Source organism: Netta rufina, assembly GCF_964035555.1.
Source record: "Netta rufina genome assembly, chromosome: 8".
NCBI lineage: Eukaryota > Metazoa > Chordata > Aves > Anseriformes > Anatidae > Netta > Netta rufina.
The window spans coordinates 2,147,889-2,174,823 of record NC_140131.1 but is presented as its reverse complement, the minus strand read 5'-3'; the positions used below and the strand labels follow the sequence as shown (position 1 = coordinate 2,174,823).

Genomic DNA, 26,935 nt, shown 5'->3' with positions numbered 1-26,935 from the left:
TTGTTCATTCAAGACTTTGCATATTCTTAGTGTTGGCTATGACCTAGGAGTAGTTAGGGGTTATGCCGAATGGTTTTCAAAGGTGCCTGAGTTTAGGTTTTGTTTTGAGTCCCAAAACAAATTTAAGACCATTCCCGAGTAAATCTGCTCTGAGTCAGAGTGCTTGTTTCTTGCTGTGTTTCTTAATCTTTGTAATTAAGGTTTATTATTATTCTCTCACAAAGCCATATCCAAGTATAATGGAAAATGTGAGCATCAGAAGGATTAGAAATGGTGCAACAGAGAAAGCTTTGCTTACATAAGCTTTTAAGTACACTGCAGTATTTATGCATGCAAATAAATTGTAGATTGGTTTGAAGGAAGAGTTTCTAAATAGCAGTGGCATAGAAAGTAGGAGAAGTAAGGCATTACCTAAAGTTCCTACCTCAGGCACAAGAGATGCTTCTCAAACGATCGTGTAATTACAGGTATAATTCCCAGTACAGTATCTGTATTGGGATTTAGTTAAGCAGTGGAGGTTTAATATTCTGAATATGCAATTAGATGAGCAATAATTCATCCCTGATGTCGCTTTACAGGTATGAATTCTCTCCGTCTCCCTTCCCCCTCTCTCCTTCTTTGCAGTTGCCTTAAATGACAGCATTGAAGGAACAAAATAATATCTTGGCTTTTCATGTGAATGATTCTTACTTATAAGGCATTCACTTGTAGGCTGACAAAAAAAAACAACAACAACAAACCCAAAACATTACGTGTCCTGTGTATTTTAATAAATTGATTAAATGTACCTTAGGTCACTATAAGAAACAAAAAATAACTGGTGAGAGTAGCTAAAAACCACTGGACACAACAGATGACCTGCTCAGCTTCCCATAGGCACACCATTTTTTCCCCATATTTCAGCACGTAATAAATACTGTATGAAATATGACTGCATAACATTTTGAAATGATAAAGCACAAGCTGTTACCTCTGCCAGAAATTACCTGGAGATTGCTGATGTTTTCCTGTTATTTCTCTCATTCTAAGGCCTGATAATGACTGTAAGTAAACCGTGTTACTTTGGAAACCTGCTGCTGGGGATTGTTGGAGTAGATGTTAATCTTGCATATATCTTGGAAGATGTCACCTATTACCAGGACTCATTGGGTTCCTACACGTTTCTCATCGATAACAAAGGTAACTTCTAGGTTAAGGTATTCTAACACCCACTGAGGTCATTAGCTATCAAAAGTAAATGCTTAATTCTCATGTATCTAAATTGTCTATAAATAATGAATGGTAATGTTTATTAGAGGATTAATTGTGTGGTGTTCGGTTAGTTTTGCTTGAGAGTTGCCAGCCAGCTAGAGACTGGAGGTGGATTCATGACACAAAATTTCAGTATTGGAGTTTTGATGTGGAAATGTTTACTGCTGCTGAAATTGTTGTTACGTGTTTCTGTGTATAGGGCAAAAGGCAAAACTGGTGCATGCCTGTGTCAACTGTTTTCTTCTGATCCCAAGTTGTTTTCATTGCTTGGTTCTTTGAGCTATTCTTTGCAACTGCAGTAGTTTTTACTTTGCAACTTCTTTGATGATAATATTGCTTGTTCACTTTTATTAATGTGTACGATTTGAGCAGCACCTGTATGTAGTTACTGTATTGTTTTTCTTTTTTTCCCTATAAACATTCACTCTGGGCTCAGTTATCTTAATGCATTTAGCACATGTCTTTGTCTTTATTTTTCAGGATACACCCTTATGCACCCATCTCTCACCAGGCCCTACCTGCTGTCTGAGCCACCGCTCCACACAGATATTATACACTATGAGAACATTCCTAAATTTGAGCTGGTGCGGCAGAACATCCTGAGGTAAGCAATCCAGGATGCAAGTCCAATTGAGTAAATGAATTCTCATTAACGTGATTGATTGTTAATACAGGACTTTCATTGTGTCCATTACCTTGCATTACTGTGCTTACAGCTGTAATTGGGTATCTCCTAGTCTTAATCATGTAAGAATTTATTTTTTTTTGAGGGGGTGAACTTCCTTCACCTTCTTTCCCTCTATGTCTGATAGACTTTGGAGAAACTACACTTTTGTGACCAACATTACAAATCTTATACTTGACTTCCTTCTTAAGAACTGGCACGTTGCTATAGTAGACTAGTTCTTGTCTTCAAGCATGAATTTCAACATTTCTGGCCAGGAAGCAACAGTAGAGTAGACACAGATACAAGGTGATATATGTAAACGTAAACCTTGCTGACTCTGTAAATTACATCTAATTTCAAGTCTGCCTTGCCTTTCAAAGTTTAAGTTTAAGGTGGTAGTAAGTGAGGACCATTCCAGTATTAATAGTGTGCCAGGAAAAGATGAGTTGTGGTCATGTGCTGAATGAATGTACAGAACAGGAATTGAAAGGCTTCTTTTTTATTTTGTTGCAAAAGACAGATCAGACTCAAAATGTGGTGGTACACAAATACATTTTCAGCAGACAACAATCTTTCTGTTCATTGAAGACAGATAACAGTTGACCTCTTCATATCTTGTGATATGTTTTATAAGTGTACTGCTTAGGAGCTTTCTCTGTGTTTAATAAAACGTTGGATGTTGTTTTTGCCAATGTAGCATTCCCCTGGGCAGTCAGATCATTACGGTTCCTGTGAACTCCTCACTGTCTTGGCATGTAAACAAACTGAGAGAAATTGGGAAAGAAGCCTACAATGTCAGCTATGCCTGGAAAATGGTAAGTGCTTAAAGTGGCACTGTTGCATGTTGGCATCAAGTAAGTTAAAGTATTGAAGAGTATATCAACATATTGAATATAGTGAAGCACAAAATGTTGCTATTGAGGCAGGAAAGGTTTGAATTACTCAAGCTGCATGAATCTGTGGTGTGTTTTTTTTTTTTTTTTTAGTAAAGAATGAGTGAAATTACAGTTTCACATAAGTTACCATGTAAACTTTGGACACGTGTCTATATGGACATGTGTGATCTCTCTTCATGACAGCACCTGTTTCATGAGAGAAGGGTGATGTACAGTTACATGGTGACTGTACCCTGCTTTCCCAATGGAAGTAAACCTGTGCTGGGCTGAGGAGCGTGCTGCGTGCTGAGCGATGTGTAAGGAGGCCAAGTACAAACACGGGGCTGAGGCATCTTATGGCATTAAGTCATTCCTTTGTTTATTACTGTTGTTATGTTTGGGGCAGAGTAGTGTGATTCATTAATTAACTTAATAGGGAAAATGTCAGCTTCTCATTCTGATCCTATCTCATTTCAGAATTATATCAGAAGCCGTTAATGATGTTTGCTGTAATTTAACACTTTTCTTATTAACATTAGTTATATAACAGCTTTCCTTGAAGCTGAGTACAATACATATGCAACAGGCTATGTTACCAGTTGCAAGAGAGCTTCTAACAGCCGTCTTCAGTTCTTCAGTTTAATTTTTGAACATATCTGAACACTAATCTTGACCTTGGGGTTAAAATGGAACCTAAAATTAAACACAATACAGCTGAATTTTACTGATGCTAGAAATAATTGGCTACCTCTATGTGCCAACAGGCTTAGGAGGGTGCTTGTGGATCATTTCACAGTATTAAATTAAATACAAGCTTAAAGATTAAGCTGAGCAACTTTAAGAGATTAAACCAGTCATTGGGTAACAGAAATTCACAGAAGAGGTTGTCTAATGTTGTAATGCCACATTAAATATCAAACCCCCTTACAGGGCAGCTGGGCAGCTCCAAGTTTTGCTAGTCTGAAGTACTAGAGGGTGCTTAAAAATATAGATATATTTTCCAATGAAAGCATGTGGCACATGCAGCACTCAAGTTAGTGTAGTAATGATAAAATGTTACTCTCTGGAGTTAATTTCTAGTACTCTTCCTAATAGGAACACCAATGTGTTTTTATCAACCGTGAGCTTGGAGCCTCTCTGTTAATGACCCTTCAATAAGTATCCGTGACCCAGTGTTAGAAATCACTGCTGTCTGAGCAATGCAGGGAAGGTATTAACGACTTGTCTGTGTTTTGCAGGTCCAGGACACCTCCTTTATTCTGTGTGTCGTGGTGATACAACCAGAAATACCCGTAAAGCAGCTTAAGAATCTCAACACTGTCCCCAGCAGCAAGCTCCTGTATCATCGACTGGATCTGCTGGGCCAGCCCAACGCCTGTCTGCACTTCAAGCAGCTGGCAACCTTAGGTAAAGCTCTCGGAGTCTTTCTTGACGTCGTGATGCTGCTGGGGAGTGGGGCAGCAGAAAGTAAAACTCTTCTCACAAAATGCTGGAAGTGCTGTCCTCTGGAGAGGGTTTTTTTTCCTCCAAGGCTGATTAGAAACTCAGCCTTACTCGGCTTTTTTGCTCTTCAGTGATCAGAGCTAACTTGCTCATTGGAGAGCACACGAGTGGGTGAATGCAGAGAGACTGCTCATCCGAGCAGGAGATAGCTACGCTGTCAGTCCTGCTTGATCAAGTTCCCAGAAAGTGTAGTGGGGAGAGTAAAAGATGTCTCACCAAGCTTAAAACTAAGTTCTGTTCACTTGGCTGTAAAGCAGTTTATTGGCACATAGCACATCCTAAGAACATATAATTTCTATACGTATACATAAGTTACTAACATTTACATTTAAATTTTAATCTTCTTGGTTTTGCTAAAATCTGTGCCATTTTATAAGAAGTTCTGTATTAACTGCTTTTGTTTGTAGCAAGGTTTTAAGGTCTTATGACGGATTAGAGAGACAGTTGTGATGTTTTCTTAGCAGTAATGCAGCGCCACAAATAGTGAAGTGAGCTTAGACTGGAGGAGTAATGGAGGCATTTGACAAACCTATAGAAATTGCTGTCAATTGTTTAAGATAGTTTTGTTTTCTTTCTTTCTTTCTTTAATGTGGTGCCTAGTCTTGATTGTTTTCTATCCAGAAAGACAAGATATAAACGGAAAATACCCCAAAACCACAGTACTAAGCTGACAAGTAGAAAAACCTCATGCAAAGCAAAATGTAGCCATATCAGAATATTTGGTCTGGGAAGCAGATGAAGGACTATAATAGAAGTTCATAAGTTATGACTGCACTACATATGGTTGCTGGATGTACCGTGATGTGTTTTAGAGGAATGTGAATAAAAGCAGATCGCTTCACTTACTCCAGTTAATTTTTTCTTCTGGAGACCGTTGCACACTGAGAATTGGGTTACATGGGTCAAATATTCAGAAAAGATGTTGTTCTCAACCTTCAGCCCTGCACCAGCATTATGATTTTTCTTTTAAAAAGAAAAAGCTGTCTGGTCAATTGCAGTTATGCACAATGAAAAATTACTTGCTGCTCTGTTCTGACAATCAACCCTGCCAGCTCTACATTGATTACTAAGCTCCCTCCTCTGTATTTGTAATTCTCTGATTGTTCATTGTCTAGAACTGAAGGCTTCTCTTGTGTCTTCCTCTGCCATAGCCAACCTTAACGTGGAGAAATAATTTCTTCTTTATCACAAAATCGTTTTATTCTTAAGGGAAACCAACTTCTGTAGATTTTTTCAAAAACCAGCAATTCAGAAATTGTTTAGATTTTGACAACAAGGGCACTAAAGTTGACCAAATAACACACAGAGTAAGTAGATTAACTTTGTCACTTCTGTGTTTGAACCAAGAAAGGTAGTTCGTGAGCGTTTACTGTGGTCTGTTGGGTCGAGAGCCGGCTTCAGAACTGGGAGCTTGTGTTGTGATTTATGTTCTCCGCTGCCTTGTGTGAGAGTTGAAGTCCCTTAGCGTTTTATAAGCCTTGCCATATGACGCTGCATCATTCTCTCCATTCTTCGCCTGTTTTATGTGGCATTTTCGGTTTACAAATGCAGATAGTTGACATTGGGCCATGCTTTCGTAGCGCTGAGTGGATGCAGGACAACTGTTGGGTTCTTCCAGCTCTTGCACTGCCTCCTCTGTTTCCTTTTGAGCATTTCCATCTCTGACTCTTCAGTGGCTTCCCTTTTTTCAATATCTGCTTTTTTGTAACCTCACAACTTTATTCATGGTACATTAAGACATTAAATTACTCCACTGCTGCCAGCCTGTTTTCCCAGTGTTGGCTACCCTTAATGTACACCTTTACACTGTCCTGAATGGCAAAAATCCCATTTAGCCATTTCTTTGCTTTCATTAAGATCTCCTTTCAGGTGTATGGGTAGCAGCATAGATCTGAAGCAGTGAGCTGCTCTTTCTTTTTTTTCCTCTTCAATTAAGACTATTGCCAGAAGCAAAGAATATGTTGTCTACCTACTGGAAGCAGCAGAGCCAGAGCTATGCCTAGATGGCTGTGAGATTGGTATTTCAACAAAAACTGTTAAACTGTATCCAGCACTGTAGAAATGTTTACGCAAAGTGAGTTTTGACAGGGCCTCAGGAGACAAGCTGTGCTCATAAGCATCCCGGTTTGGGTGGAAAGCCTCACATTTCCTCACCTCACTCACAGTCTGTTCACGACCCCAAAAAGCTGTGTGCTTTTCCTACCGATGTGTGGGAGAGTGGAGGAGCAAACAGAGGAGTAGAGAGCACGCCAGCGTAATTCCTTCCATGTATCCTCAGATAGGACACCAACGTCAAAAACCCGTTCGTGATATGAATGTATTTACAATGCAATATGTCCAATTCACTGTCCTTAGCTTCTTTACTATTTTCCTCTTTTTAGAAAGCCCTACAGTAATGCTCTCTGCAGGCAGCTTCTCTTCTCCTTACGAACATCTCAGCCAGCCCGAGACAAAGCGGATGGTGGAACATTACACGGCGTACCTCAGCGACAACACACGCCTGATCGCTAACCCTGGCCTTAAGGTATGTCCTTGGTGTTGGCCACTCTTCTGTCCCTGCTTTCCTCCCATCCACGGCTTTTTGCTCGACCTCCTGGACTGTACAACATTCATCCTGGAGGGCACTACCTGAAACATTTATTTCCTGGTGCTTACAGGGCTGTGAAGCAGTAGGGGGGTGATTTGGAGTGGTATCTCCGTGCCTGGAGAGATGGCCATGGGCCTCAAGGCCCACAGGAGCAAAGAGAGGAAGGGGAGGGCATCTTTCCCCAAGAGGTGGAAAAAAAGTTGATAAGCAGCTATTGAAATGAATGTGAGGAAAAATAAAGCTGCAGAAAATTGTTAGTGGAAACTACTTTTGTGATTCTAGACGTATTAATGAGAAAACTATTTCTTTCTGTGAGCAAAGCAGCGTTTTTATTTACCTGAATTAAAAAAGCAAGTGCTAAAAGCCACAGAGATAACGACAACAATATTTCATTATAATAAGCTTTTCCTTTGCTTGGAATGTGCCAGATCAGTCTGGTGTGAGAAGACTTTAAACAAGTAATTGAGTTTAGATGATCTCTGATCGCGCTTTAGGAAACCCCGCGAGCAGCTTATTATCTTTTCATGCAAGTCTTAGAGGAACCCTGCTAGGTCTGCCTTTGTTTTGCAGTTCTCTGTCAGAAATGAAGTAATGGCTACCAGTCACGTCACAGATGAATGGATGACACAAATGGAAATGAGTAGCCTGAACAGTTATATTGTGCGCCGTTACATAGCAACCCCCAATGGGGTGCTCCGAATTTACCCCGGTTCCCTCATGGACAAAGCATTTGATCCCACCAGGAGACAATGGTGAGTTTTAGGGTCCTGTTATCAAAGCTTTGGATAATCTGGGAGGGCAATAAAGGAAAATATTTGGTATCGATTTCATAGCCTGGGTTTGTTACGGTCAGCTGTAAACTATTTAACTAGAAATGTTTTCATCGTGGGTAAAAGGTGCTTAAATGCAGCTAGTTAAAACCTTTATTGGTTCTAATTTCAAACCATTTTGTTTTAAAGGATCGTTTGTTTCATATCCCTGCTATAGCAGATGGGAATATAAATATTCAGAAAATGAGCATCCCCTTTAGGGATTAGCTAATTCAGCCCTCAGAAGCCTTTTCAGCTCCTTGTGCCATTTTTGGTTGTGAATATTTGAGTCATCTTGTTTGTTTGTTTACAGTGGGTTCTTCACTGCTTTAAAAGAGGAATTTGCTGGCTTGGCTGCCAGCTATTAATTATGCACTAGCATTTGATTTGGGAAAATATTTGTATACATTACAAATGAGAGCCTGAGACATGAGAGCCGTCTGGAGTGTGTTTTGACGTGCGCTTTGTTGAAAGCAGCCAGCCAGGTGCTGCCGCACTGTGACTCGGAGCAAGCCCATGAAAGGCTGCGAGGCGCGAGCTGAGCCTGGCTCCCAGCCCTCCAGCTGTACGGGGAGGGCTCTGAATGCTCCTGGCATCGCCCCTGCTGCAGCTCTCCTCACCCACGTTTCCCCTGAAAGATCATTACCGTAGTTCTTGATTACCTTTTCTTTCGGTTTTCTTCCCCTTTGTTGTTGCTTATGGTTTTACTGACAAATAAGATGATGGAATATTGCTCTTCTTTTGTAGGGAGGTAAATGGGGCGCATTCATGCTGTAAATGAGCCGACTGTACCTTTACAATCCCTCGTTTCCATTTTAAAGGCCTTTCTTGCTGTTTTTATTATTGGTTGGGATTTTTTGGTTTTGTGTTTTTGCTTTCATACTTCACTGATTTCCTCAAACCATGTTTTTAAGTCTCCACATGCAGCATCAGATAGTGTCTTGTTGTTAAATAGGGCCAAATGTTAGTGTTTTGGGAAGAAGATGCAAGCACAACGGTAATAATGTACAAGTCAGTTAAGCTGCTTCAACAGAGCAGCAGAAACTTGCAAGTTAGTATAGTGGGGCAGAAAAAAGCCAAGTGATAGCTTCTTCATGCATAAAAGCATTTCCAATAGTGAGAAGGGTTTATAAATTTTCTTATAGCAGTAGGAAGATATTTGACAAGATTTTGGATTATTTTACATTGACAGTAAGTTTTAAAAGTTTGTAATTTGTTACTGCTTTCTGAAACCTCCCAGATTTCCATGTGTGAATTCTGCCGGTGGGAGGTACTTCCTCCTGTGTTTGCAGTGTCATGATTGTGATTGTATTTCCTTTGAGAGTCTGAGACTCCGCTGACACCGCATCATGCGTTATTGTGGGACAAAAATGTCTAGAACGACATTACGCATATTCTGTGCACAAGTAAATTGATTTTTTTTTTGTTTAATGCAGTTGTGTCTACTGAGGAACCATTTATTCAGTCTCCTTTACATCTGGGTCCTCGTCGTGCCTAGGTGCTTGGTTAACATTAAGCAGCATTAATTTGGTAGCGCGTTATTCACAGCGTGCACAATTCAATGCTTGTCTGTGTTTCTGCAAAATCAAGGATACTGTCTTAAAGTTTAAAGTAACTGTTTCTCACTAATCACAAATGTTTCTCTTGGCTCCCCTTAGGTACTTGCATGCAGTGGCTAATCCAGGACTAATTACCTTTACTGGTCCCTACTTGGATGTTGGAGGGGCAGGCTATGTCGTTACCATCAGTCACACTGTCCATTCTTCCAGGTAAATTGTGTTTGTAGGTTTGTGTCAAGTGAGAATACTCTAAAATCTTCTGAAAATATTTGTTTTAGGTAGGACTGAAACAGGCTGGATGACTCCTCTGTGTTCAAGAACTGAAAAAAAATACATATTTTTAAAGTGCATTTGACAAAATTTAATATAACCTTGGGTAGATTCACTAGAAATAGGATATTGAAACTGTGAAGAATCCCTGGGATATGAATAGGTTTATATTCTGGTTTATTTATTTAATATGTAAATAATAACAGCATAAATAAGATGGATTGGGTGGGTAAGAATGTGCTTCCTCATGACCATGAGGAGAAATTTCATGTGTACAAGATGAAGATCAAGGAGAGGGAGAAAGGACCACTGCCTTGGGCAGTTTGGGATCTGTTCCCTCTCTGTCACTAATCAAGTAGTATGATCTACTTTCTCGTCAAGACAGCTAATCTCTAAATTTCTGGAAGTTTTCTGAAATTACACATACAAAAGTCATCTGTACCAGGGTGATGTTCAGACAGAGACAGGTGAAAGCAGATCTGCTGAGCTGCCAGTGGAGGTGAGTCTACAAGGCTGCTACTTAAAGAGCTGTCTGTGCTCCAGAAATTCAGAGAGCTCCTTGCCTGGGCTGTTTAAATTTAGCACTTCTGTGGCGAGTTGTTCAGGAGTAAGAACAACTTGTGGAGGAGCCTGTAAACCTTGAGCTGCACTTACAGGACTGCAGAAAACAAATTAGAATGAAAGCAGCAGCCTGTGCCTTTGGGGTTAAAGCACCACATATAGCTGAAGGAACATCACAGCCAGATGGGAAGGAGCATTTTCATAATTAACATCTTCTGTGATTGAAAAAGGAAGCATTCTAATGTCTCTTTGTTCAAAGTTGATCAAGAGAATCTCCATGTTTCTGTTAAGTCTCAGTGCAGTTAGTAGTGCTGCCATGGAGTGGAGTCTGTCTGTCTGGGAAGACCTTCTCAGTGCTGAGCTGACCCATTCCTCAAGGACCAGACCTTCAGTGTTTCACCTCTCTCGGGGCCAGGCCCCCAGCCTAAGGCTGCGGTTCATTTTGAGGTGTAGGATGCTTACAGGAGATGGGTTGGTGGAATAGGTACTGAAGCTTTTTTGTTGTAAGCACTCACAGGATTCAGAAATATTGGTAGTCAGGTTGGTTTGTATGTGGAGGCTCTCCCAAGGTTTTCTCTGAGCATGTGGCTTACTTGCACGCTCTATCTAACAGATACAGATCACAAAGCCAGCAAAGCTCAGTTTTTTAGTTCTTGGACACATCTTGGCTTTGTTTGGGGCTTCCCACCGCACAACATCTGCCTCTTTTTTGTCAGGAGCAGTATCTAGCCAGATGCCTGCGTGGTGCCTCTTGCAGAGATTTATTCTAGGGAAATAAGCACTTTTGTAAGAAGAGAAGTGCTCTTAATCAAAGTTCTGATTTTTATCTAGTAGGAGATGTTTCAGTTGGCATTAAGAACTTGAAGGTTGCGTGGGTTATTAGAACGTGATTAAGGAAGAGTTAAATGAAGTTTGGCAGATGTGAGTGTGATTCCTGGGTAAATATGACCTCTAAAGCTTAGAGTCACATGCAGTTATAATCTCCCCCAAAAAAGGGGGCATGGAAGGGGATCAGCGGAGTTAATACACGTACTTGTCAGAAACAGCTGTGTAACAACATCAGTTTGTCTGGAACTGCAGTTTATCTCTCATTGCCATCTTCTGTATATCTTCCTTATATTTTAGAGTCTGGGGATAAAAGATTCATGGAAGAAGTTGCTTAATGCAGCTTGCATCAATAAACCAGAAGGAATTAATACTTAATAATGAAGCTACAATATTTACAGCATTCCTTGTGGCTTTTTGTCTCTTAGGACAGAGGACTAACTTCGTAGCTTGATGCCTTGTCACAGACAGTTAAATGTGTCTGTGCTGCTTCACTGTCGTTCTTTTTCCCATTCCTTCTTCCTGAGATGGATAATACTAAAAATAAATTCAATGCCATTTTTTTAAAAGCTACATCTATAAATCTACAAATCAGAGTTGACTGCATTAAATTTCACTACATCTTCCCTGTGCCTCTTTAAAAGCAAACAAACTTCAGCCCAGTAAATGGAGTTGGTTTTATGTGCAGAGGGGGTTGCCAGCAGCCTCCACTTCATCCAGTCCAGCTGTGCTGCTCACTTCTCTTCTAAACATTTTTATTCCTATCTTCAGAGATAAAACTGTTTTAAAGAGTAGATGAAGTAGCAAGTCAAATGCATCTCCTTTGTCATCAGTGTAAGGCCTACATATGTGCAAAAAATCATCCCCCTACCCTTTGAGGGTGACCTGATGGTTTATGTCCTTCAGGGAGGAGAGGTAGCTTACTCTCATCATGCCATTCCAATGAGAATGTGGCTGGATGAAATGTGACAGGATTGCCTGGGCATTCAGTCCAGCCTCAGGCTACTACAGGCCACTGCATAATAGGCAGTTTACAAAAATTATTATAATTCATATTAGTTTTTTCCCTTCTGTTATTGTATTACAAGGGTTTTGTTCCAGGGCCTTGCTGCTCTGATGCCCAGCTTCCCAGCGGGGATTTGCACCTTAGTTAAAGTGCATCCGGACACGTCTCCTGAGGGGAAGATGGGAACTTTCTGGGACAGAAAGTTATGGAGAAATAACAACATAATTGGAATATAACTTCTGTTTGGAGCTGTCAGCAGCCAGATGGTTCCAGCCAAATGTCAAGGCTGTGCTGCTTCTTCCAGGAGAGCTCCTGCAATTACTGTACTGATGGTGGGGAAAGTTAAAAAGACATGACTGAGCAGAAGTTGTACTTTTTTACCTTTATAGAGCTGCAAGAAAATATGCTTCTGTACATCAGCCTGAGACTGTCTTGTGGTCTTTCATTTATCAGTTGCCAAGGCAACTCTGTATATTCCTGGACTGAGGCATAGAAATAGGAACACAAGCACATTCTCAGTGTGGGCAAGATATTGCAATGCACAGCAGCTCTTGCTGCCTCTGCTTGGAAGCATCCACAGAGACTTCAGGTTCTGCACTTTTCCTGTGGTTTATTGTTGCCCTACACCAGGGGAAAAATACGGGATCAGACCAATTGTTACGTTATGGGGATAGAAAATGTCACTTGGCACTCAGTAGGCAAGTGGGAGACAATGTGAGGTTAATCACTGAATTACTGGTGTTTGATTCCTGCTAGTATGGGTAGCTGGCCTGGTAATAGGATGCAGTTTCCCTACGTGAGGCATTTAACACAGTGCTCGTTAGAGGTGCTGGAGCTTTGCTCCTCCGCAGGCAGCTGGTGTACGGATGGGTCTGAGCCATGTAGGTATGGATCTGAGCTGGTTGTTCACGTGCCCGGGAATCCAGTTCCCTGTTCAAGTAGGGAGCTGAGCAATTACAATATTAATTAATCCAACCATTAAAGCCTTTTTGCTTTTTTCTCCTTGCTTCGCAGCGCACAGATGTCTTCGGGGCATTCAGTGGCTGTGATGGGCATTGACTTCACCCTGCGGTACTTCTACAAGGTTCTCATGGACCTGCTCCCCGTTTGTAACCAAGACGGAGGAAACAAAATCAGGTAAGCCTTTCCGTTCAGGAAACGCTTGTCCCCAGTGGTTTTTCATTTTGTTCTATATTTGACCAGGTGACCTAGAGGTACTTGTCAGCCTGTGTTACTCTGGGATTCTGTTACTGTTAATACGCATGCTCTGATTTGCACTAGAACTTGTGCTGGTTCTCATACAGATTATTATATTATACAGTTTGATTTTGAGCAATAAATACATAATAATTTAAGATCATGAGCTAAGAAAACAGTCTGCAGTAATGCAAAATAAAAGGAAGATAACTGATTTCCATTTGTTATATTTAGGCTTCACTGAAATCTTGGGGGGGGAGACTGATAGTTTTCATTAAATGACCACGCTGCCTTCCTCTTCTGTTTGTTTTGATTTGGGTTTGTTCTAGATACCTTCTGGAACACTGACCAAGCAAGTTGTTGTGAGCAGTGATTATTCATGTGTAATAACATTATATTAGATCTAGTTATTTCAACTATGATTATTAAAATAGGCCACTATTATATTAAATAAAAATACCTAGCACAGCACTAGTTGTAAAAGGTCCAATTGTGTCCGGAGTATCTAATTTTAGTTTGACCTAAGTGCATCTAATTGTTCCTCCTCCCTTGGTCATCTTTGAAGAATCACATGGGGGGGAGGTTGTAGTTTGGATCTGGAGTAACTTGATAATGTAGTTTGGGCATTGTTGTTTTTTAAATCTTGCATTTGGGAAGGGAAGTGGTTTTCTGTCATCCTTACAGTTATTTTCTGGTTTGGTTTGGATGTTTTTTGTGTATCTTATTACATTTAAAAAGCATATCAGGATTTCTGGTTTGGCATTCTTTCTTTTTTTTTTTTTTTTTTTCCTTCTCCAGTTTATTCTTTACTTTATTCTGTTCCTGTATTCCCTAAATCAGGATTTTCAAGCATATCATTAAATGCTTTGTTTAGACCATTCTAATGTAGAAGCTGGATCTAATGCTTACAGCCTTTGCATAAATGCTTGCAGGTATCAGGGGATATCAATTGTAACTATTTGGCAGGCATTTGTTTGTTTTTAAATGCATCTCTACAAAGGTTTTCTCTGCAGTCAGTCTGGGGTAATCACTAGTTCTCCTGTTTCCTTTAACATCTTTTTGGAAAAAAATAGAAGACACCATCCCCAACATGAATTCCTAATGCAAAACCCCAAAAGATCGAGGGAGTAAAGATAAACATAGAAATGAAAACCAAGAAAAAAAACTATGAAATGTTTTCACGACTCCTTTGGGCGGTGTCGGGCAGCCGCGTTGCCCTCCTCCCATCTCCCTTGTGCCAGCAGCGACCCTGCACAGCTCCCCAGCCTTCCCAGCGCCGTGTCTGTGGCTATGGAAACGCAGAGCCCAGGGCTGCTGCGGGCAGGGCAGGCTCCAGCCTCGCAGCATGCTGCTGTCTGGGTGGGGGCACGCATGGGGCATCGCTTCCCTGAGACCACACAGGAAACTAACGGGAATTGCCACAAAGGGAGAGGAAAGGTTGGGGAGGCAAAGTGAAACAAGTGATTGCTCTCTGTTAAGATTTAATTCTAAAGCAGGACATCATTAAATGAGTGTGAAACCTCTGTTTAATCAGTAACACAGTAGATTAATAAACTCTTAAACCTTTCCGAGTTCAGTACGCTTCCTTTCGTTCAGGACCTTTCCGGATCAGACATGACCATGCACCGATCGGTTTCCCTTTTTGTTTCTAACCAGTTCAGTTTTCAAGTTCTCCATAGCCCACGCTTGCAGCGGCAGTAACAGGTTTAAAAGCTTCAGGGAGATGCTGATGCAGCCTTCAAAACTGTTTTCCAGTGAATTTGTTTAATGGCCCTGTTATTTTAGTAATGGGAAGCCCTTAAGAGCTCTTCCTCCAGCTGGAAATTGGAGATGGTGTTTTATCGCACCGTGTTCCTGTAATACCCAAGGAAGCCTAACAGGAGACTGACAGCTCTGTTTGTCGCGGGCAGGTGCTTTATCATGGAGGACAGGGGGTACCTCGTGGCACACCCAACCCTCATCGACCCCAAAGGACACGCGCCGGTAGAGCAGCAGCATATTACGCATAAGGTTTGGCTCCTTTTTTCTTGATCTCTTCCTCCCTTTTCTAACTTCTGGGGTGATGAGGACTGTAGAGAAGTCACTGCTCATACCTGATTTAAAAGGCATAAAATGCTGCGTTTCTCACTCAGGAGCCGTTGGTAGCGAATGACATCCTTAACCACCCAAACTTCGTGAAGAAAAACCTCTGCAACAGCTTCAGTGACAGAACAGTTCAGCGGTTTTATAAATTCAATACCAGCTTAGTGGTAAGTGTGTTGTTTTTATTTATTTATTTATTTATTTTGCTTTTGAGCGTGCATTGGTTGGGTTGGGTTTCTTTTGGTGGAAACACAAATCCTTGCCAGGATCAGCAGACATGAGTCTAAGCCAGCCTTCTGTGTGGATTGGCCTCTGTTCACCCTCTCCAAACACGAAATCAGTGATCTGAACCACACAAACAGTTCTCACATGAGAAGTCAGTTGACACACAAGGGATTATGGATGGCCAGCTGTGGTTGATGTCAGCAAAGTTTAGGCCAGCATTAGGAAAATGAGAGAGGTTTGCTAGGCAAGCAAGCAAATGCGTTTGGTGATGCAATGTGCGCAAGCATTTCCAGGTTATCACTTGTCAAACTGCAGGCTGGAGACCTGAATTCCTCTCGTGTTCAGCCGTGCTTCGAGGTCCAAGCCAGGGGCTGTCATCTCTCACTGCGTGGTGAACGCTGACTGCAGTGTAACAGATCCACCCTTGCAAGATTACTGCAGAATTATTCAAAAGATGTTAAGCTCTGTGGGAGAAGTTGCTTTTCAAATAATACTTCTCAATTATTAATGAGAAGGTGGGAAATGAGTGTCAAAAATATTTGAAAGTTATGTCAGAAAACATTGATTTGTGTCAGGTAGGCTTAAACATTTCCCCCACATTTGAAATGCAAAGCAAAAAGCAGGTTACTCGAGAGGAAATTGTATAGGACAGAGCAAAACCTTAAGATCGTGCTGTGCAAATCGGAATCAGAAATTAGCCTGCCTACCAAATAGATCGCAGCTGTACAGTGCTGTGGTGTATGGGTTCTTTATGTACGTGTGCCAGCAAGTTTTCAACAAGTCGTGATGGTGCCTCCCCGTCAGAGCTGAGCCTCGTAGCGGAGGTCACGGAGAGCTGGCGCAGTGGGACGGGTGGGGTGAGCGGTGCCACGGAGTGAAACGTAACCTGCTGTCAGCGGGATGTCAGGCTCAGCCCCGCCGCTGCATCTCATGATGTTTACAAGCTAAGCATCTTTTTTCTATCTTCATCAAAGTCTTTCCACCCAGTAGCAGCTTGGAAGATGTGCAGAACTCAACAGGTTGAAGAACAACTTCATAAGTCTCTTATTTGGCAAGGCAGCTCTCCCATGCATTTTCGTTCCCTCGGCTTTGTGTGTTTCCATGCAAGGGGGGAAACATTCAGCTTCATAAAGAACAGGTTTCTTGGTATACCATTAACACAGCTTTTTTTTTTTTTTTTTTTTTTTTTTTCTAGGGAGATCTGACAAACCTTGTCCACGGCAGTCACTGCTCCAAGTACAGGCTGACGAGGATACCGGGCACCAATGCCTTCGTGGGAATCGTCAACGAGACCTGCGACTCGCTTGCTTTCTGTGCCTGCAGCATGGTGGACAGGCTCTGTCTGAACTGCCACAGGTCAGCTGGAGATCTGATAGGAGTGGGCTAGTCCAGGCATTTTGTAAAGTTTATAAAACGTTTTTTTAAAAGTGTTTATTTTATAACCTAAGTGAAAATATGCAGAGCAAAACTAAAGAGAAAGCTAGTTAATTTACTCGTGCTGCTTGTAGGGGGTCATGGTGGTTTAGCATTCCTTTAGTCCTTTAATCCATTCTGTCACTGTATTAAGAGTAGTTTGTTCTTGCCATGTTTGTAAGAGGGGGTGAGAGAAGAAGGGGCACTGAACAGCGTTTTCAGTGGCGAGCAGTCCTGCAGCTGCACTGTGGGGTTAAAATTCGCGAGCTGCCTGATGCATTGTTTTTGTTTTCTGCCTCTGAAGAATGGAGCAGAACGAATGCGAATGCCCGTGCGAGTGCCCTCTGGAGGTAAACGAGTGTACTGGCAACCTCACCAACGCCGAAAGCAGGTGAGGACAAATGTTCTGTCTCATGGGACGAAAGTTAACAAAAATGACTGTTTATACATGCAACTAGCAGGTGGTGCAGGAGAGAATATACAGTATGTTTTAGGATATTTAATGACAAATGACAATGTAGTCGGTCAAATGATGTTTTTCATGGATTGTTACTTGATCACTTCTTATGTTACAATGCTTTACTTTTTGCCCCAATATAGGAATCCTAGTTGTGAAGTGCATCAGGAGCCAATGACTTTCACAGCAATCGATCCCAGCCTCCAGGATGCTCTCCCGCAGTGCATTAACACGCAGTGCAATCAGAGGACAGAGAGCGGGTAAAGTGCAGTTCTCCCTTTCTGAAGATACACAGTGTTCTTGACATAATTGCTATTATTCCTTTAAGTGAAAATAGTTCCTCCTTACATGGTTTGAAGGAAGAAAAAAGGAAATATGATACCAGAATGAGATATTATAGCAAACACCAAGGATGACATTATCTTGTAGTGCAGGAACACAAGGCTTCACTCTTTCTGTCTGAGTCACATAACACCATTAATAACAAACAAATGGCTTTCCAGTCACACTTCATGACTCTGAAGAACTGAGGGTTGTGCAAGTACAGCATTTGCTGTTGAAAGGACAAATTCTTCTTTTTAGCAAAACAGATAGTACTGCTATGTTTGTCTGCCTTCTGGAGGGCTATGTGGACTGAAGTGTTCACAGAAAGGAGACAATACATTAACAGTGGTGACTTTGGAGCATGCTAGCAATGTTAGCTGCCTGTCAGCTTCCTGTGTCTATGTTCTACTCTTGGCATTTTGTGGAGATGCTTGAGGGCTTATTTAGTTTTTGCCAGTTTTGAGTGGTCTCTAGGGAACTGAGATTGCTAGAACACATCATGCTCTGACCAGACTTTTCCAAATCCTTTCTTCTGTCTTCTAAAGGATTGCAGAAAAGGGGTGGATCTGTAGTCAGACTTCACTATGCTGAGAAGCGTCTTATTGGACGAGTTACAAATAGGAAGTTCTCCCTTTGCTCGACGCGAGGGAGGGAGAAAAAAAAAACACAAATCAAACAGGCTTGGAAGCTCAAGATACAGCTTCCCTGTATAAATAACCTTGTTCTACCTGACCATTTTAGTGAGAAATTCTTGTGGGCAAATGTTACACAATGTGAGAGGAGAGTTTACAGATGCCTTTGGCCTCCCTTTTGTCTTGTGATTCTAAAATAGGCTGAGCTGTGTCAAATGAAAAGTTCTGGACTTGGCAGTAAATGTCGTTTTCTTTCATTCTTATTTTTCAGGGATTGCTTTGGTGTCTTGGACTGTGAGTGGTGTATGGTAGACAGCGATGGGAAGACCCATCTGGATAAGTCCTATTGTGCCCCGCAGAAGGAATGCTTTGGTGGCATTGTGGGAGCCAAGAGCCCCTATGTGGATGACCTGGGAGCAATAGGTAACTCTCCTTCTGAACAGTCCCTGCATTAGCTCTTTTCATTCGGTAGCATACCCTTTCAATGTCAGAGCATGCTCCAAGTTAACAGAATCACAGAATGGTTTGGGTTGGAAGGGACCTTAAAGATCATCCGATTCCATCTCTAGTCACGAGACGTTGATTTAAACCTTTCTGCAGAGTGTTTATGTTTTTTTTCCCCCTATGTTTTGTGCCTTTTGATTTAGGAGATGAGGTCATCACTCTGAACATGATCAAAAGTGCACCAGTCGGGCCAGTGGCTGGAGGCATTATGGGCTGCATCATGGTGCTTGTCCTAGCAGTATACGCCTATCGCCACCAGATACATCGGAGGAGTCACCAGCACATGTCACCTTTGGCTGCACAGGGTGAGCTGATAACTGTTGAGAGAAGTAGTAGATACGGGAACTGAAAGCTGAAAACAACAACAAAATCTTTTTTCTTGGTTTTGTTTCTCCCCTCAATGCTTCACACCATTGTATTTCTCTCTTGCCAGCCTCTGTAAAAGGTCACATCCAGGGTGCTTGTGTATTGCTGCCCTCTTCTGGGTGTAGTCCAACCTGCTGCCTCCAGAGGAAATTCTGCCCAAAAAACTCAAAAGCATTTCCTATCAGGAAGCTGAAGTTATGATTTTTCCCGAGTTAAAATGATAAGCCCAAGTTCACAGCTTTGAGGGCCTCGTCATAGCACGCTGGTCAAATATGTTTATTTCTGCACTGGAGTGATGATTTGGGGAGTATTACAGGTCTCACACCCATTCTGTTTGGGCTGTTTGGGACGTGTTTGTTTTTTATTTATATCCCTGCTTCTGTTCCACGTGATGTTCTTGAGATCACGCACATCAAAGAGGCCAAACAGAGCAAAATCTTTTCTTCTGTGGCTGCCTGGGCAGGGCATAGAAGCTTTTCTGGAATCACGGAGCCCTTACAAACTTGTGATGAGAGGATAGTTTTGTGACAAAGGCACTGAAGTCTGAGAGACAAAACTGTGTTTGGGAGAAATGTTGTTGAGAAGTGATGGTGGTTAGAAAGTTACAGAGAGGAGAGTGTGATTGGTGCTAATTACCTGTATATTTGATTACCCTGTCTACATTTTGCATCAGTTTCCTTTCTATAAAGACTGTTCCATTCAGGGCTGTGGGGTGTATCAATTTCGTGATATCCCTATGCCCCATCTATCTTGGAAACAGCACACCAAGCTGCATCTCTTCAAACAATAATACAAAGTGATTCCACTATAATACCAGGGTAACAGCCATTAGTAAGTTGATCCAAAATTTTTCTCTTAACAGTTGCATTTTTCTGTTTGTAATGGTGTGTAGAAATGTCAGTGCGTATGTCGAACCTGGAAAATGATAGGGACGAGAGAGACGATGACAGCCATGAAGACAGAGGAATCAGTAAGTACCGAATCACTTCTCTGTCAAAAATATTAAAGTAAATGAGCTATTTGTTTTCTTAACAAGTTAGAAATTTTTAAAAAAGGAAACTCCATGCTGATTAGCAGTAGAAAATGGCTGGACAATGTTTTAACTAAGTTGTAACTTCCATTGTTCCTCCAGTCTCATGATGAAAAATTGCATTTATTCTTTTTAAAAGACTGTAATCTCAACTGTGTGGAGGAGGTTTTTCTCTTTTGCCCCCCATCATGACCATTTCCAGCAGCAGCTGAGCTGCAGCTTAGAAATTACAATTGTGACAATATGCAAAAGGTATGCAAAGCTGCTACCTTTGTTCAGCCTTGGCAAGGAGCGGCCAAGTCTAGCATGTACCTTCAACAAATGTGTCAGCAAATCTTACTTGCATTGAATTTGGGGTGCTCGTTCTTCTTTGTCAGTAAAAGTGGCACTTCGAATGTAATGCTGCTGTATTGTAAAATGTCACAGGTGTACCTATACATTTTGGGAGAGCTCCAGATTCAGACTGGATCCCTGCCTCTGATCCCTCATTAAAACAACACCTAAGATTTGAAACTCTGTCAACACTTATGGATTGAAAAAATAAAAATACCTGAGCTTCATGGCTTGCATCTGCTGTTTTTCCAAGTCCTTTCGTTAGCATGGATAAGTTAATACTGTAATTTCTTTCAAGTTGATGAGGTTGATGAGTTTGGATCTTGATCTATCCCACATTTAGATACCATCTCTTTACTTCCAGTCTTCTGTCACTTAACAGTCTTGAGTCTTAATAGTAGTATTTGAGTAGAATTAGTTTGCAGAAAGCCTGTTTCACTGTGCCTGATTTGTCCTACTGATAAAATTTGGTAAAATACTTTCATGGAAGTCAGTTCCATTTCTTTTTCTCCCCCAGTCAGTAACACTCGATTCATCGCAGCGGTAATAGAGCGGCACGCCCACAGCCCGGAACGCAGACGCCGATACTGGGGTCGATCAGGAACAGAGAGTGACCACGGTAATGCCTTAAAATCACCATCCTAATTACAGGTTAATGGTTGTGGTTATTCAGATGTCTAGCATGTTGCAGATAAGGCTGCCAAAAAAAAAACAAAAAAAACAAAACACCTTTGCACATTATTGCTACACAGTTAAACAGTTTTGACACCCTTCAGCAAATGATGCTGTCCAGCGAAGGAGCTGTTTTTGTCAGAGCAGTCGTGTATGAGCAGCTAAACGCTGTGCTCTCCCTGTCTGATCCTTGGGTTCTGCTAGCTTCACTGGGTGACCAGAATTCAGACTGACAGAAATGTTGCTACACTTACCACCCTGGTTTTCCACTGCCGACCCTAACAATCCAGATGTTCAGGTGAGATGATAAACCTCTCCTACTCAATGAGAGAAACAAACCCCTTGCAATCAAGTCAGCATCTCTGCTGCTTTTTATCTTTGGGACATGCATGCATTTCATAAAATTCTAGCAACGTGCTGAATGCCTGCATTTGCCAGGATAAAGTAAGCGTGGATTAGAGGTCAGTGACTCAGGTGCCTCTTTAGCCTTTCTGTTGCACATTCAGTCAATATCATCACCACAGAGGGCATCTTATGTCACCGTTAAGCAAATATCAACATCAACTGTGTACATGGATAGCAGTGAAGGGTGTTCATCCTTGTGTGGCTGTTCCACACATACGCACTGTTTAGGTTCAGAGAATTTTGATACATCTCTCGTGCCCTGAGGCTAATTAAGTCTTAAAAGCAGTTAGAAGGGTGTTGTGCTGTTGACTCATGAGGAGGGCTTAATAGACGTTAAGAGAAGGTTGGACAAGGCAGTCTGCTACAGACAACAGCCTGCCATAGTGGGTGTCAGTTCTCTGGAAGACCCATTCAATTTTAAGACAGTGGTTGCACTAATGGAATTACTGATGGACAGGAAACCTCAGTGCCAAAACTGTGCAATGGGAATGAACAGATGTCTGAGAGACAATCTTGCTTTAGGAGGCATTATCCAGGATTTGGGGTCTGATTACCTGTGCTGTGCTGAGACAGATTTGCTAGACTAATGCTCCTTTTGCTCCATTTCTTGTAGTCTCAGCAAATCCTTGCCATCTTTCCTCATTAACATGTGAGGGTTAGCAGGGTTGCTGTCTACCTGTCTCTGGAATGTGTGCTTCTGTTTTTAGTCTGTAATCTTCTTCAGAGACTGAAGTCTTCTGCCCAGTCTTCTCCCCCAGTTCTTCTCTGCCAACTAGAAGCCATGACTCAGACCATGGAATCGTAGAATTGTTCAGGTTGGAAAAGACCTCTAAGATCATCCAACCTTTAACCTAGTACTAAAGTCTACCACCAAACCATGCTACTAAGTTCTAAATCTACACGTTTCTTGAAGACCACCTCCAGGGATGGCGACTCGTCACAGTGAGAACCAACTTCAGCTACTTAGCCTGGTATTTCTTAACACACTGCTTCTAGGTGGCTCAAGCCAAAAACTTGACATGCGCAGAAACACGAGGAGTCCTTCAGCTCTTAGCCAAAGTTTTCTCGGAAGGATTATTATTCTAATTAAAGCAAGATCTTCAGAGAAGAAAACTTTTGTTTGCATTTCTGCATGTAGAAATACTGAGGTGTTTTTGTTGGGGACACTGCAAACTGGTTTTGAGTGGTAACAGCTGGTGTCAGTGGTAAATGCAAACCTCATAGTAACTACTAGCACCTGCTCCAAAAGAAAGGGGCAGGTCCAAAGGACCTGTTACAAGACAGCTTCCCCACTGCAAAAGCACAGTCTTGCAACAGCTAGCTGTTAGCTAACTCTCTAGTGGTGTCATTTCCCTAGGATAACCCTGTTGAATGCAGTGCCTTCTCACTCACAAAGATGGCTAATCTGGTTTGTTTTCATTTTAACTTCTCAGGCTTCGGTAGCAGGTTATTTTAGCCAAGGAAAAGCCTCAAGTTAATTGTGCTGTGTGTGCATGCTTATCTGGAAGAGTCAGAACTATTTGGCTTAATGGGACTGTGTGAAACACTCCCATGTGGATTCGGTAGATTTCTTCAACGGTGTAGAAAGATCACCAGCATTGAAAACATATGCTTGGTTTCTGCAAACAGACCACTAATAGGTGATAAGTGTTCTTTCACTTTTAAAAAATACAGTGTTGTAATTCAATATAATACAGCAAGATGATCTGAGTAAGTTTTGCTGCTTCCAGACACACAACTTGGGGGTCCTTACTAGGAAAGGTGCAGCTTGATAGTAACAGAGGTAGTGGTAGTAGAGCCCCCTTACTTCTTGTCAGTTTGTAAAATCCAAGTAATATTTTAAAAGATATCATCCCCGCCCCACATCCAAAAAACCTTCTACTATGTTTTGGTTTTAAATTCGGTGCTAGCCATTCTACCATAACAAACTGTCGAATGCACAGTTGGTTTTGGTGCTAGGTGTTGTACAGGTGATAGGTTCCAAGCGTGGTGACAGGAGAAGGGGTGCATTTTGTAATTACAGGAGAAGGTGGGTTTTTGTCTTGTTTTCTTTTAATGGAGGCAGCTACTTTTTTATTCTCTAAAGCACCAGCTGTGCCTGGTTCCATGCAGGACGTGGCAGTCAGCACTGTGGATGTTGACCTTTTAGTCTGCTCTGAATTCTCAGCCCTGCTGTTTTATGTTCCAGGCTACAGCACTATGAGTCCTCAGGAAGACAGTGAAAATCCTCCATGCAACAACGATCCGTTGTCAGCTGGTGTTGATGTTGGAAACCATGATGAAGACTTAGACCTGGATACCCCACCTCAAACAGCTGCCCTGCTGAGTCACAAGTTTCACCACTACCGTTTGCACCACCCGACTCTTCACCACAGCCACCATTTACAGGCCGCAGTCACGGTACACACTGTGGATGCAGAATGCTAATGAACAACAAAAGAAAGAAAACTGGTGAACAACGATCCATGCAGCACTGGGCAGCCTTGTTCTGTGCTTTTTACCAGGAACAATTTAGCTAACTTCCTGAGTAAATTGTTAGGCATAAAGCTTTACATTTTTATAAATGTAAGGTTGGCTCAGAACTGGAAGGGAAATGTGCTTGATGAATGGACCTGCCATAACATTTAATAAAATGGAGCAGGAGGCACATTAGACCTCCAAAAACAGGGATGCAAGTTTATACAGCAGCTGAAGCTTTGGAAGCCCTGTTATGCTGAGCCAAGAGAAGAGAGAGCTTAAAAGAGCCAGAGATGATTTGGTTTCCTTAACTGGAAGAGCAGAAAACTCTGCAGCTGACTAAAAAGGTGCCAGACAGAGAGGGCGGGGGAAAAGCCTGTCGGGTTCTCTGCAGTTTTTTTGCTTGTCGAAAGTTCGTTGCTCAGACAATTGCTGTATGGAACCTGGGACAATGCATCTCAAGATTTTTAAGTAAAGGATTATTTTTCTACTATTTATTGAACTTGAAACTCTGGGGGGAGGGAGAGGAGAAAACATGTTAGCAATTTTCAACAACTACCACATATATTCTCTGATGGTGAAGTGGTTCTTCTGAGGAAGACGTCTGTTTCTTATTAGCTGATATTCATCCACTGCCCCACTCTGCAAAAGGGAAAATGAAGAAGTAGTCTCTGACGTGTTTACATTATGAATGCTTTCTTCTCCACAATTGTTTTCTGTAAATTTTACAACCGGATTTACATTACAGTATTTTCTTCCTATTTGCAGAGGAGAAATCCTGTACTTTGTTACTAAAATTCTGAGAATTCTGCCCATAAATCTCTCCATCTTAACCTCTTTGGTCATCCTTAAAGGATTCCTTTTTTTAAAGTAACAAAGGGTTTATTTAGCTTTGGTTACCGGAGAATTCCAAATGAAATCTGTGCCATTTTTGTGTTTCTTTAGGAAACTGTCAGGATCAGAAGTAGGGATAAACCAGTGTTTTGTACAACTTGGGTTACTGTGGAAGGTATCTTTTTGAAATCATAATTATAAGCTGCTGCTGTTTGTCTGGAATTTAACATTGCTTGGTAATTCAAACGAAGATTAATCAATCTGTCTACAACACAGGGCATCATAATTATAAATTAGTTTTAAATCACAGTGTTGTACTTTAGATTCACATTTTGTGATTACAGTGATATAAAAACATTCTTGCACTGTGCATATGATAAACATCCATTTATATGTAGTTTTTTTAAATCACTTGTTTTAATTAATATGGTACTTAATACTGTATTATGTAAAAAAAAAATTGGTTCTTAAACATTACGGTAAAATAACTATATGTGTGATACCAGGATACCCCTTTATACTATGTATAAATTTAAAATCTCTAGTGAAATAAACTGTATATAACGTATAGTTCTGTGGATAACTGGCTAGATTGATATTATTTGGTCTCAATTTCCTTTAATTTTCTGGCTGAATGAGTGCTGCAGCAGGAATGAAGCATTTTATCAGGTTCCTCTTGGTTTTATCTTGAAAGATCTAAGCTTTACATATAAATGACAGTACAATGTATGATTTAATTTTTTTTTCTTTTTTTAGCCTGTTATTGTTTGGGAAGTGAATAATTTTGAAGTGGTCGGTGACTCTGTAGGCTCACCAAAGCTAATTGTTTATTTTTTCTTATGTGTTACTGAAAAGTCAGATGCATTGGATTTGTCATTCTGCTGTGTTTTGTGTAAGAGGGGGTTGTGTTTGTTTTTTTTTTTCATTTGGTTGGTTTTTTTTTTTGCTGAGACAGCTGTACAAATCTATTAAGCACCATTTTATGTTTTCAAAGGGCTTAATCTGATGTCCTGTAACAGTTCATGGTTCAATCTGTAGACCCAACTTGCTAGAATCTCCAATTTTGAATCCAAAATGACGCTGGCTGTTGGGCAGTGCACAAAGTGGTTGTTTTTTCAGGTTTGACTTAAAAATAAAATGGATTTTCTTAATGTCACTGCTTCGCCAAACAAAAACATGCACAGCCAAGAGGCAAAATTTGTAAGCATGAAGGGAAAATAACTTTCAATGTGGCAACTGTTGAACTATGTGTAAGTTTAATAGAAGTTTGTGTAAAACACCAAACAAAATGCTTTGTTGATGCGTCCTAGTTCTGCAGCACTCATAAAGGTGATTTCATTAAGGTTCAGAGGTAAATGAGATCTGAAGTTCTAGCCAGGACTTTATCTGCTTGAATCCGTGAATGTAACAAAAGAAGGCTTTCAGCCAAAAGTTGTTGCTACGTGACAGAAGTGTCCCCGGAATTTACCGACTTGTAAAACAGAATTTAAATTTTACCTTGTCCATCTACATGTGAAAGAATCTCACTGTGCTGTGCAAGTTCTTGAAATCAAGTATTTTCTCCCCAGTAATAGTTTTTTTTTAGGGCAAGCAACATTAGAATTGTTCTCTTGCATATAATATAACAAAAAATAAAGAAAAGTGCACCTTTGGCTAGATCTGCACTTGCCTGCCTGCTCTGATGCCAGTCTTAATTTACACCAGGTAAGTTATGGAGCATGTCTGTAGTGCAAAACAAATCATTGAGTCCCTATCTAATTAAATAAGAGTGTTCTCAGATTGTATTGAATACATTATTAACCTTGGAATGTCCATACCCAGCCACATGGGCCTATTCTGTACTTTTTTTTAAGTGTAAGAAACCACAGTCGTTCAAAATGTTAGAAAGTAGTATGGAAACAAGCACATAAAGTGTAGAACACAATAGGTCAAAATACCTTTCTTAAAATCCAAGCAAAACCAAATTAATTACTTCCTTGACTAAAATACTGTTTCAGTGGAGAGATTGTGGTGGTGGTGGTGTTAGAATTATGTGCTGGGCAGAAAGTGTGTGCAGTGCTCTCTGCAGCCCTGCCAGAAATATATCTGTTA

At 41.1% G+C, this 26,935-nt stretch overlaps 1 protein-coding gene across 1 annotated transcript in view; it reads left to right on the top strand.

The window, feature by feature from the left end:
* CACHD1 (cache domain containing 1) overlaps window positions 1-25,780 on the top strand; it is a gene marked incomplete at its 5' end in the record, with an annotated part of 95,167 nt that extends 69,387 nt beyond the window's left edge. The window contains 18 exons of the mRNA XM_084290936.1: window positions 1,030-1,179; window positions 1,732-1,855; window positions 2,616-2,733; window positions 4,032-4,200; window positions 6,678-6,820; window positions 7,454-7,635; window positions 9,351-9,461; window positions 12,928-13,050; window positions 15,021-15,120; window positions 15,243-15,359; window positions 16,613-16,773; window positions 17,135-17,221; window positions 17,431-17,547; window positions 18,515-18,666; window positions 18,891-19,052; window positions 20,006-20,083; window positions 20,994-21,095; window positions 23,742-25,780. Of these exons, the coding sequence (XP_084147062.1) occupies window positions 1,030-1,179; window positions 1,732-1,855; window positions 2,616-2,733; window positions 4,032-4,200; window positions 6,678-6,820; window positions 7,454-7,635; window positions 9,351-9,461; window positions 12,928-13,050; window positions 15,021-15,120; window positions 15,243-15,359; window positions 16,613-16,773; window positions 17,135-17,221; window positions 17,431-17,547; window positions 18,515-18,666; window positions 18,891-19,052; window positions 20,006-20,083; window positions 20,994-21,095; window positions 23,742-23,980 (2,435 nt within the window). The 3' untranslated portion in view covers window positions 23,981-25,780. The remainder of the gene's footprint in view (window positions 1-1,029; window positions 1,180-1,731; window positions 1,856-2,615; window positions 2,734-4,031; window positions 4,201-6,677; window positions 6,821-7,453; window positions 7,636-9,350; window positions 9,462-12,927; window positions 13,051-15,020; window positions 15,121-15,242; window positions 15,360-16,612; window positions 16,774-17,134; window positions 17,222-17,430; window positions 17,548-18,514; window positions 18,667-18,890; window positions 19,053-20,005; window positions 20,084-20,993; window positions 21,096-23,741) is intronic.
* Between the last annotated feature and the right edge of the window lie 1,155 nt (window positions 25,781-26,935).